Source organism: Lineus longissimus, chromosome 15, assembly GCF_910592395.1.
Source record: "Lineus longissimus chromosome 15, tnLinLong1.2, whole genome shotgun sequence".
Classification (NCBI taxonomy): domain Eukaryota; kingdom Metazoa; phylum Nemertea; class Pilidiophora; order Heteronemertea; family Lineidae; genus Lineus; species Lineus longissimus.
The window spans coordinates 12,005,731-12,018,251 of NC_088322.1; the positions used below are offsets into that span (position 1 = coordinate 12,005,731).

The 12,521-nt window shown below is 41.5% G+C and overlaps 1 protein-coding gene across 12 annotated transcripts in view; it reads left to right on the forward strand.

Annotated features, from left to right (window-relative positions):
- The first annotated feature begins 1,983 nt into the window (after nt 1–1,983).
- Nucleotides 1,984–12,521, forward strand: part of LOC135499996 (gamma-aminobutyric acid receptor subunit gamma-2-like) — a 139,598-nt gene continuing 129,060 nt past the window's right edge. For all 12 annotated transcript variants that reach the window (XR_010449379.1, XM_064791092.1, XM_064791095.1 and 9 more), the window contains exon 1: nt 1,984–2,914. Coding sequence is in view for 11 of the 12 variants with exons in the window: in XM_064791092.1 (XP_064647162.1) it covers nt 2,540–2,914 (375 nt within the window). In the remaining variant the exon portion in view is untranslated. The remainder of the gene's footprint in view (nt 2,915–12,521) is intronic.

Genomic DNA, 12,521 nt, shown 5'->3' on the forward strand with positions numbered 1-12,521 from the left:
CTTGCCTGAGAATGATTCACCCAGATCCAGGTGCAAATGGGGTACCGGTCAAAAATGCTCAGACTGTAGTGCTGATTGAGCGGCTCATTCGAGTTATTTTATGTTAAAAGGTTTCAGGGGGTTAAGAGTCTTTCGCAGTTGATATCTTACTGTAAACACACAGCTTTTTGTGTATACTTTAGTGCTTTGGATTGTCCTGATGTTGGAACTTCCTTTTTAGGCCGGGGCACGAAAACCTTGACTGTAATTATGTTGCTGAATGCAATGTACAGGCAGCACGCGTTTTATTCATACATTTGCATGTATTGCTTGCTATAGACGATAACTTGTTTATATGAACCCAATCCTAAAATTTGCTAGTCGCAACAACACCGACATAACCCCCATCCCAGGAAAAATACCTGAAATAGCATGAGCATTGGACAGTGTAACACAGTACAAGTTTTATGCCAGGTCATACTTGAGGAAAACGTGCGTGTGTGCAGGCCTACTAGCATATCTTAATATACATGCATGCGTCAGAGATACATGGCATAGGGACGAGTGCTAGATTTCGGATGCCCAACCACCACTGCTAGAAAATACTCTCGTATCACAACTTCATGCAACGGTATCATGTAATGATAAGCTTTGCCTAGAACCAAGTATTTATAAATACTTTAATTTTTCACGTTAGAACTTCTATACCGATTCCCTAGGATCAAACAATATTAACTTCATTGAGGACGAGGATGTTTTTCTGGTACCTTGCGCTGTATTTTCGGTTCAGTAGTTCGATGACCAAGCTTGGGTTCAGGTTTTTTTGGTGAAACAAGAACTGGTTCAAGAAAGCCATCGAGACAAGGATAAACTGCAAATCACCCTAGGTAAGTACTTTTTCTTTCACGACATGAGTTGTAATTAATCACTCCAACAACGCAGAAGATGATTTATCAAGGCTTTCTCCGATCTCCATTGCCCTGGAGTAGACAGGCAGAAATAGCTAACCAACAAACAAAACGTTCCTTAATTACTTGCCGGGGCCAAGTTGTTCAAAACAAAGTTTGTCTCTAACGCTGGCGTTAATTTAACATAGCGTTATCTCCTTCAGTTAAGCCCTTGAAATGAACACCAAGTTCAGTTAACGCCAGCGTTAGGGACAAGAGTTGTTTTGAACAACCCGCCCCTGGTTATGTTGCAAACCTACCACACATGTTCATGAACGTAGGATAACCTTTTTTCAATACACCAAAAACACAAATGTGGTTTCTTTTTTATGAAGACCACTTTCTGTAGGCTTAATCGAAACTAACAGAATAGAATAGAATAGAATCTGGTCTAAACTGAAACTGTCCCGAAAAGGTTTCAGGGAGACTAGCGGCTTGACAGGGTTTCTGTGAAGAAGGCCCTGCAGATTTTATTCTGTAAATGGGTCACAAAAACATTTTGCGATGTTTAAGCGTGATTTTATCACTCAAGTCCAATCAGATTCCCATCATTCCGGTCATTGATGAGGCCCGCCAATAGATAGATGCCATTAGGTGATGTCACAATGTCGTGTGTTCATTCCTCGCCGTAGGCCTATGTATATTTCTATGCTCAAACGCATCACTTTAGCTCGACCTGCGGACCCAACTCACGATACGGGGGTTTGAACCCGAGACGTTTGGATTGAGCATCACACTCAATAACCATTACCACCCCATGCAAAATATATAGACATACGGCTTCGTACACAGAAAGCATTGATGCCACCAGCAGATGTTTGCGTATACATTTTGTATTTTAGTTCGGTTGCTCATATTGATTTCCACTCAACCAAGTTTGACCAACCTAAGTTTACCGAGAGTATAAGCTACATCTACTTACAGTATCATATGAAAACAGTACATGTATTTTCAGCAAACAATATGAAAGGCAGCTTATATTTTTCTTTACCTCTGTGTATTGTTTCAGAGTGAGAGCACTAAGTCGGTTACCGCGAAGTCGCAACAAAGTGTACTTTGAATGCAGAAAGGCAACCACATACATTTCTGATGCCATACGTTGAGGTTTGATATATATAATATCAATTTCCTCAGTGTTGTTAACCACAAGTCCTGATGGCATAATTGTATACAAGGGAGCGGCTAAATTGGAATATATCGTTCGAAGCTAACGACTACAGCAGACAGAGGGGCAAATTCACAGGAGTCTGATCTTTGGTTTCGTTTCTACTCGCATGAGCGCTGGTGAAGTTTTAGCGCCGACCCATCACTATTGACGAATCCATAGTTACGCGCAGCAGCAGGAAAGGCGAAGTGAAAACGTTAGGGAATTTTTAACCTGGAAGCTATTGGATTTGTAGTTCTGTCGCCACCGCTATAGCGCTGGTGAAGATTTATCAAGCCAGTTGCCGAAGAACATCAGCACTAATCCATCGTACGGAAGGCGAACACAACGAACGCAAACTAATATGGCGCGCACGGCCTAGAAACGCTGTCGAGTCACGTGACTGAGGCGAACCTGTGTCGGAGCGTGTCCGATTTTTCTCTTCGTTCAGTTCAGATGCCAGTGCCTAATGCTATTTAGCAGGATAGCTCTTACCAACGAATTCATGAATGCTGTACTACAGGACACGCAGTACACGCAGGAGCCTGATCATGAGCCGGATAATGACTGCGCAAACAGCGCGGACGTGTCGTTTGAAAATTTCTATGACGCGCCTCAGGAGAATGTTCCTCTTAGTTTATTACCCGAATGTCGGATATCCTTGGACCCTACCGATCGTTTAATCGACGCTATAGATTCTTTGAGGGAGGTTATCTCCGAGAATACTAATGCCCAAAACAGGCTTCGGAGGCATAAAGGACCTACTACGCCGGGGAACAAGCCAATCACTGGGACGGGCGGCTTACTCAAGTCCGATGAGCGACTAAAAGTTAGAAAAGAAAAGGTAACTACAATGTAATAATTGTATTATTTATCCTTGATATCACATGTTTGTATTCATGATTGTGATACTTGGAAATTGCAGGTCTGGCGTCCGTCACAGTAGTTTTGATAATGATCAGGCGGCCAGGTTAGGTACTTACGCAGTCTAACCCACTAGTAATTGTTTACTTGCGATTATCTTACTGCCATATGGAAGGTTTTGGCATCCGAATACTCCAGATGCCTCCATCTTGAAAATACCACAGTAAAGGATATCATGTTTCCCTGACGGTTTGCTTGCCGTACACGTTCATCTATTATACGGTACACGTTACTTAGCTGCGGCCCGGCTTGGTCGTAGTTCATGTTGGCATGGAATGTAAATGGGCCGTTTGGCTCATTGGCTGCATGTTTTCGAAACTGCCGGATCAAGGCCCTGCTCACCTTTCCCGCCAGTCTGGCTGTTTTGTCTTGAGATGCCTTTGGTGAATGTCTGATCCAAATGAACATGTCATTATGTGTCGATCATCGATGAGAAACCAAAATACACCTGTGAAGGCCGGATTCTATAAGCGCGTTCTAACACTGCGGTCACCGCCGTGCATGGCAAAACTACACTCGGTCCCAGCGCTTGTTACATTATCCTTTATCTATATAACCGCTGGGCGATTGTAGTTCGCTCTATGATATTTAGAAATGTTGCATGTCGCTCTAAATTTCTCAATTGCGTTTGGATTTTCGTTCAACCTAGGCCTCGAACGAATCTGTACGTCCTGTCCCACCATGTTAATCCATTCAAAAATTCATTCCAACCAAAGGCGCAAAGTTACAGGATAGCAAATTTTACCACCACGCGCACTTTGTAAAATGGGATTGAAATGTCATGATTAATGACGCGGCACAAGCTCTTGAACTTCTGTTGAGGCATGTACTTCATCATTAGAGACGTTTATGTGACGTAAATCAAGCAGCAACCAACCAAAGAGAGCGTCCGCCATTGAATAAGACTTAGAGCCGATCTACCTTGTAAAAGCCTCCTTTTGGCAAAATTTGGTGTCTAGAACTAGATAAGGCCATGTTCCAGATTCGCTGTCTTTTATAGTTCTTGATTTCAGGTATACGAATTTGCTTCTACCAGTATTGTTTTGTGTATAGTATTTTCAGATAGTGTAATGCTTACTCACAGGTATGTTAGAATATTTGTACTGTGCGAAGAGCTTTTGACAACTTGAAGACGTTGAAGAGCATCAGGCTGTTAGTTAAACAGTATCAAGGCTGATGTATCCCAAAGGCCACCTTACCAGGAGTATAGAGCTATTTTCAGACACTTGTCTGCCTAATGCTTATACATAGTGTAATGTTGAGATAAGTTTTGTTTTTACGTTGGTCTGTGTGGATTTACATGTACCTTATGTATTGTTCTTGGCCTACCTAGAAGCATTTACCTACCATTCTTCTTTGCTCGTATGTATTTCTTTGGAATGTAAAAGTGATTTGCTTCGTCTGGTGGACTTGCTGATTTGCAGGTAAAGATAACGGTAATTATGCGATGGTAATTGTTCCCCACTTCATTGAGAGGCTGAGTTGTGTAAAAGCGTTTTTCTCTTGCAAATTCAATTCACCCAAAGGATACACTAGTCGGAGGCTTTTTCCGACTTCTTAACGGTTTCTCTAACTTTTTCCTGATTTTTCCGACAAAAATCCGACATTGTCCGAATTAAATGTCCTCGAGAGGTCGGATTTCTGGAAACCTGTGAAAAATACGGGGGTTTTCCAAAATACGCATTAAAGATCAAAGGCCAATGTTGAATGGGGTCAATGAGGTGCGAGTCAGACAATCGGAGTGACCCTTAGAGTGAATACTAATTAGCTAACACATTTAAAAAAAAAAAAAAATTTGTCGGATTAATACGGAAAAATATGGAGAAACCGTTAAGAAGTCGGAAAAGCCTCCTACTTGTGATAATATTGGCCATCATAAGCGCCATAAACAAAATTGGGTGATTGTAATTCAAGAAGGGGGAAATCGGATACCCCGGGCCGGAAGAAACCTACGCTGACGAAGAGAGTCGCCCTTTTCATTCCAAGAGTGTACGGGGACCAACCGGAAATCTGACCCGGGACCTCAGAGGTGAATACCGAGAGGAAGGTTATGTTCTTAGCAATCCCTGAAATGAAATTGCAATGAAAAAGACACGACCTTACTCACTGGCAGTTGCGCTGATGTGGATCATTAATCTTGTAACACGTCATGACGCTATCTCTAAATGGGCATTGGATTTTCTGAAATAACCCCCTCCCCGCTGAACACATAGAATGTCAGCAACATCATTGAAGTCAGCGTTGCTACATGATTTACGCGACAACCCTGGCCCAGATGAAAGTAATGCACCACATTTACCAAATTGAAAATGCAAACACATCCCTTACAGCCCCAGCATCACTCTTTTGGGATAATGAACATAGATTGCTTGTTGAAACATTTCAAGCAGTTAACGCATTAGCATTCCCTCCAGGATGCCTAGACCATTTGGGCTATGCAAATGTTGACAAAACACTTAGCGGAGTGTTGTAATTAAGCAATTACCACGCGCGCAAGTCCGTGTTCACAACCACATAAGCTATTAGGCTAATTACCGCTAGCAGGAACATTAATTCACTTATTTTGTTTGTGGCCAAAGCTTTCAGTATGTAACTTCCAACTTATTTCGATGAGCTTCATATAAATGATGTAAATTCAATATGAAGGAGGAAGGCACCTGATCCGATAAAGAGAAGTAAAACACTATCACAATTTCGTCGGAACAAGTGATCATGCATGTTATGCATTGTTATTATAATAATTGAACGTATACAGCACTGGCGGGCACTTTATCACTGTCTGAAGCCATTTCACGCAGAGAATGATAAAGTGGTGGCCAAAACTTACGACCTTGGGTTGTGACCCGGCACCTTTAGCCATACTCCCAGCACCTTCAGCCATACTTCACCGCACTCCATTAAGAGATGAATATAAGTTCTCCTTAATATGATCCACCCGCAACATACCAGTCAATCCTAAATGATACAGTTCACTAGTAGGTCTTGCATCCCTAATTAACGCATTCGGCTGTCGGTCGCCGGCACCATTGATTATTCGGGCATCCTGTTTCACCAGCGCCTGTCGGCCAGGAAGATCGAATGCGGATTCCAGAGTTTTAATGAAATTGCAACCCAACTCTAACTACTCACACTCGAGTGTCTTCATTGATCGTGACTTAGTATATAGCCGCGTACTTTTGTGTCGGGTCATAATTTCAGTGAACAGACACCAATAAAAATTGCCTTAAAGAGTTCTTGCGACGAATTTTGAAATGCACAGGAGAGGTGTATGTACATGCTCTGACATTCAAGCAATCTCAGCTAACTCATTTCCTTCCATGTAATGGGGCCATTTTAAAACACGTCCAGTATTTCAACTGAACATCAAAACATACTATGGAAAACAATGATAGTGTATCAAATATAATATCAGCAATAAAGACCTTCACATCCGAGCAAGCACAAGTCAACTTTATTCGACTTAATTCCAATCTGTTTTCAAATCCCTAACACAGTTACCTCCAGCGATTGCGTGTTGAAATTCTAGCGGTGATGATCGGAGAGACGACCCTCTATTGAATCACTCAGAGGGCTGTGTGACATATGATTTGGTCCCATGAGAACAGTCTATATTGAAAACAGCGCGACATCATGATTTGAAATCTGTCTCAATGGTCTTATTGATATATTCTGATGGAGGAATGAGAAATATCTCGGAGATATATAGGAGAGAAACATGCAAATGTTTGATATAGATGATAAAATGGCAACAGTGAAGACTATAGATTGTCAAGGTGGTGTAACATTGGACAACTTAAGCTGTCTCAGTCTGTTTTCAGTTGAGTGTGGCCTGCGTAGTGAAAGACGTACTAAAGGTGGTCATTAAATGATTTAAAAATTGGCCGGGTCTATTTGGCAAGCCGCTCGCCGAACAGGCATCTTTTTTTGTCCTGTTTTGAGAGCCGCTTGCCAAACAGCACTAAAAAGCCACCCTGTTCGGCCAGCCGGGCTTGCCAAACAGGTAAAAAATCTACCCTGTTTGGCGAGCTGGAGACTTTACTTTAATATTAATGAGTTCGGCACTCCATTCAGGACAAGAAAAAGTCGCTGTTTGGTAAGCCGGGCTTGCCAAATAGTCACTTCCTTAAAAATTAGTTGGAGTTACTGGGACGTCTGTTAAATTCCTTCTGCAGATCCAGCCTGCTGCAGAATACGAGACATAACTTGATGTACAGCATACATGTAAGTGAAATCCCTTGAACTGCACTAGTAGTGAGTCATACTATTTGTATCTGTAATTTTCTTTTTATTTCGGAATTTATTATCCGGTAAAAAACCGTGTACACCGTTATTTCTATCTTGTGTAAAAAATATGGAATGGCCCCTGCTTATCAGCCATACTGTTTTTCCTCAGAAAGCCTTTCTTTAGTAAATGTAACTGAATCATGCGTTACTGAACGTAAATGTGTGCATGTACACGAACGCCCAATGCCGTACCCGTATGCAAGCGCCTTTGGTTGCATACCTGGATGCTCCACTTGCTGTTCTCTCTGAACCCATTCCCCAACAGAATAGCGTGCACTTGGAACTTTTTGAAGGATTTTGTTTCAACGAAGCGAGAGAAAAAAGTAGCATGGATAGTGTATATACTGTATGCACATAGTGTGGGTGTTAGCAAAGCACGAAATGGATGCCATCTTTTTTCTCACCGAAGCGTTGCTTTTAAACAGGAGTAGTCAATGCACGATAAAGTGGCTTGTTTTTCACCGTGATGAAACGGAAACGACCCAGTGCTTTGGAAGCGCAGTGGTGATGGATGATGGATGTGCATACAAGATTCCATGTGCTCGTGCGTCATGCCTCAAATAGATAAGGCTATCGGTATTACTTCGTTGAAATTCGGGAGACACACGAAGATTTGAGGACACACCTTATGTTGTATTTTGTTCAAGTACTGCTTTCGTATCATGATCGTGTAACACGGATTGAACTATAAACTATCATAGCACCATCCCTTTTAATGCCGAATAAGTCTGATTCTTGATATGTAGGCGAACATCTCCCGGACGCAGTTGGTGACGATGTGTTTGATGTTTTCAAATGCGCACATAGCCTTGATTGGAGAATCGCATTTCTGAGATATTACCATAGTCTTCAACCTCCTACGTTATTGCGTACCATTGATAGACGTGGCGTCAGATTATCTTATATATTGGGATAGGCGGCTTGCACACACCTATATAACGGGCTGATGAAATTGTATTCGCAATGAGTAAATTAAGAAACGGAGCATTTCCTCCGCTTTGCCTGCAACAGTATCCATTTCAAGCTTGTTTATATCGGAAAGCCTGCCGTTCAAGCATTCTGAAACCCTTTAAGTCTGGGGTTATATATAAGAGCGTGCATAGTATACTTAATGTACAGACAAATGGAATAAAATGCTATAATACTTCAAAGGGATGCCTGAGACTACTTTATTGTCCGTAAAATGATTTGTCATCCAATGCTTGTGTGGGTATACTTAGTTGAGTGTTTGTATGTTAAACGACATTAGACTTGGCTGATTTGAAAAGCTGACGAATTGACTTCGGAAGCTCGGATTTTATTTATCAGAAGCGCATCTACCTTTAAGTTCATACCTGAGCGCAGCACCTTTTCTGTGCAAACAAAATGGACATAAATAACCTTTCACCATTGTCAAATATGTTCTCCCTTGAAAAGGACACGTCAAAGTATATATTCATTTAACTTTGTTACCGCTTAAAGAAGCTTTGATGCCCTGGGCAGTAACGAAGTTGCAATAGAAAGGTCGGACACATTACTGATTACGTCGGCAAAAACGACCTTGGTACAGGTTCGTACTGTGTTGACCTTTCGAACATTGCTTTTACCAGAGTTTATTTTTTCATTGAAATGCCAACTGTTAATCAAACTAAGTCTTCAACTGGGGGTATTCCCGAGTGGGTCTTCCAACTACGTTAAACTGGTGTACCGTCGAGGGTCATGTTCGGGGCTGTTTGGATTCCATGGATAACGGATAATAATGGATAAGACAACATGCGCAATTGATGTAGAGCAAGCACAAATTTTAGGCTATACTGTAGTTGGTTCCATTGAATTCTTTTTCTTGGGATACTCTATCGGCTACCCTTGATCGGTTATGATATATCTGCTTCGGCAGGTCCTAGAAGCGTGATCAGTTGTTCAACTCTGTTATCTGGACTATCTGCTCTCTATTACTGGCTGCCCGTGCAAAGAAAACTGCCAGAAAGGCCTGGCCATGAAGTAGCTCTTCGGTGACTTCTTCTAGGGCACATATATTGCATCGTATTTGCATTGGGGACCAGCCTCTTAGAGAAATACAGCAGCTCCTGCACTAGCTAAAGACCTGGTCGCAAATAAATGTTGTTAAATTTGGGGCCGGGTAGTAGCAATGCTCCCATCTTCAATCTGCAGCGTGGCCAACTGTTACCAGAGTCATTCAAACTTTCTGGAAATCGATTGACTGCGTTCAAACCTTTTAGTCTCAGTTATCACTGATGAAACGTCGGTTCAATCAACAGCATTCAATTAGCGAAAAATCCCCTGAGGAATTAAACATTGCCTCGCTAGTTCTATATATGAACTCTATGCGTTCGTATCTACATCAGCGCGGTGATCCCGCGGTGCGCATCGATAAGAGAAAAACAATAGAAGCTTGGCTCTAGTGGTAATGTCATTACCAGTATGGTTAGAGAATACTCCGACAGTGTTTCGAGGCAATGGATGTACTGAGGTGTCACATAAAAACTAATAGAAGCAATTTGCGAAGTACATTAATGGGAAGTCTGTACACTGTCCTTGGAGTTGATTGTAATAGCCCTCGGCAAATTTGGTTCCAGGCTTTCTGATGCCAACCTAGTTTCCGGAGTGACAAGAAGGCTATTGAAATGGAAGCAAGCATACGGCCCGAAATTTAAATGTGAACAAATTCACTAAATGTAAGTCTGTCATCATGATGATAGGCCAATGTTGCAACTTACAACTCGTCAATACGAAACTTGCTAAACATGATGATGATGTACAATACGGGCAGGTAAGCATGTATCAATAGTAATGGCCACTTTATTAATATGAGGAAGTTAATCATGATGATAGGCCATAACTTGTCAATGAGAGGACGAACATGCTAATCATGATATGATGATATTCAATAAAGATACATGTTGGTATATATTTTCCACTACGACACGTATTTGTCAACAGGGATGATCACTTATGATGCTTGGTTACTGATATGGCCGACTGTTTACATAATAATATGAGCCTGATAATAATAACAACAGTACGTCAGCCTGTAACACGTAGTTTACTACCAATTGCATTATATGCTTGTCGCAGAACACATTTCACAGATGCAAATGGTGACATTTTCTAATTCTGAAGACCCCAAAAGGTACCTTGCTAATAAATATTCAAATCCAGATCCCATCATGCATTTCCTCCCGCATCGAGTTTCAGGCAAACTTGATGGTATGTACTCAATACGTATATACTTTACGCAATACAGTACCGGACAAACTACAAACAGTGAATAAGGTCATAATTTATTTTGCAGTCTCCGAGCTATTCGATGCCGTAATTGCGTTGTTTTGTGTTTTTTGCATATTTTTTACCCTAACGATGCGGACAAGTACTGAATATAGACATACAAACATGATAACTACATCACCATAAGCTATTAGCATATATGTTGCCATAGTGTCTTCATGTACGATTTTCATATGGAGTTGCGGTTAATACTTGATATGCTTACTATCTCTTCCAGGATGATGTGAACATTCTGACTGTCCTCAATGTAATAGCGATATATTCCGCAATTGATATTCTTAAGAGAATGCCTGCTCTCGGCATGTATAAACCACCAAGCGGGACTCTAAATGACAAGTGCATAGCGGAAACGGTCTTATCATATTTACTGTTTCAGGCGGTTATCCGGACGGGAACCTTGAAATGTATACTGATTGACGGGAATTAGTTCTTAGCTAGTTCAAAAAGCAAATTCGGCTAAGTATAATGGTCAAGCTTCATGTAACTTTAATGAAATGTCCAACGACAGTATGTGATCCAGATATCGATTCAACTCATATAATTTTTGTCTCGAAATTGATAATTCGGATTTCGCGCAGAGTAGTGACTAGATACTTTGCACTACCTACGTGTAGCAGCGTTGGATTATGAAAAGAAAAATGTTCAAAGACATTACAAAAAAATTCATTGTGCAAAACTTTTCGAGAAAGGCACGCTAGCTTTTGTCAATATTGTCTACTTCTGCCCGGTACCTAAAGTCTTTGCGGACCATTTGCAAAAAGCTGCGTAAGGGCCTCGGCCCTTTGATGAAATTTACTATTTTCATTGAAGTGCACTGCCAACAGCTCTAAAAATATTCTGCCTCTATTGATGTTGTAGATTCAAAGCCTCTTCCCTCCTCTGAAGCCCAGAACTTAAAAGCATTGCTTTGAGCGTAAACAACAGGAACTCAGAAGAGCCAAGTTTAAATAATCATCAGAAGAGGTTCCGAAGTAACCGCGGGGAAGTGATATTTGCCTCGGTAGCGGTGGATGTTCAAACACAAGACAAAATTAGGCGGTTTATATGTTGCAGTGGAGCGACATGCCCTGGAAACGAGACGCTGTTAAAGAAACACATAAAAAAATAGGAAACAGAAAGCAACTTAATTAACAGCAGTTTGATCCGTTGACTGACTTTTAAAAAGTTACTGATACTAACTATGGGACTCAGATTTTTAAAAGTGCTTTTGTTCGCGGCGCCTGATAACCACCGGCTTTCATATCATCAGCCGCGAAAGACAGTTCCTTTGTTCAGTGTTCGTCTTTTTCCGAGTTAGGATCTGAAACCTAATAGCATTTATGATACCAACCTGGAGAGTGCCCAGGGAAGCTGCATAGCAAGTAAGATTCAATGGTGGCATTGAAGCAATCCTGTGATCCTATACTCCTCGGAATATGCAATGACACTGACAATGCTACTCGGCCTCTATAATGTCTTCATATTCTCATCACAAGTGCCAGCTACGTGCATTGAATATTACAGTTTTGCAAAACATTATAACAAAAGAAGAGCAGGTCATCTTCTAGAAAACAGAATGTAGCAAATGCGCCCTCCATCAATACAAATACTATAGTGCTGCTTATGAAATGCCCTCTCTACAGTTGCGGGTTTCACACAACTTTTTTTTGCGCCGGCTTGCACAGCAAGGCTGCGGAACTCAGCAGTGTGAAAGTGGTGTATGTAACCCACAGTATTGATATTTTTGAGAGTGGTTGTACTTAACCGGATTCGGTGTTCGTTCTTTACTGACTAGCAGCTGACGCTGTCGCTTTTTGGCCAGTAAATATGGAACTATGGTAATGTTGGGGAAAGTTTGCTATGGTTCTTTCAAGGCCTCCGCCAAAAGGAACTTGAGCTAGTGTTATGATATCGCGGGGGATATTGCTACGCATCATTTCTTTGGCCGGGTGTATTGCAAGCGGTACCGTCTGTGTGCC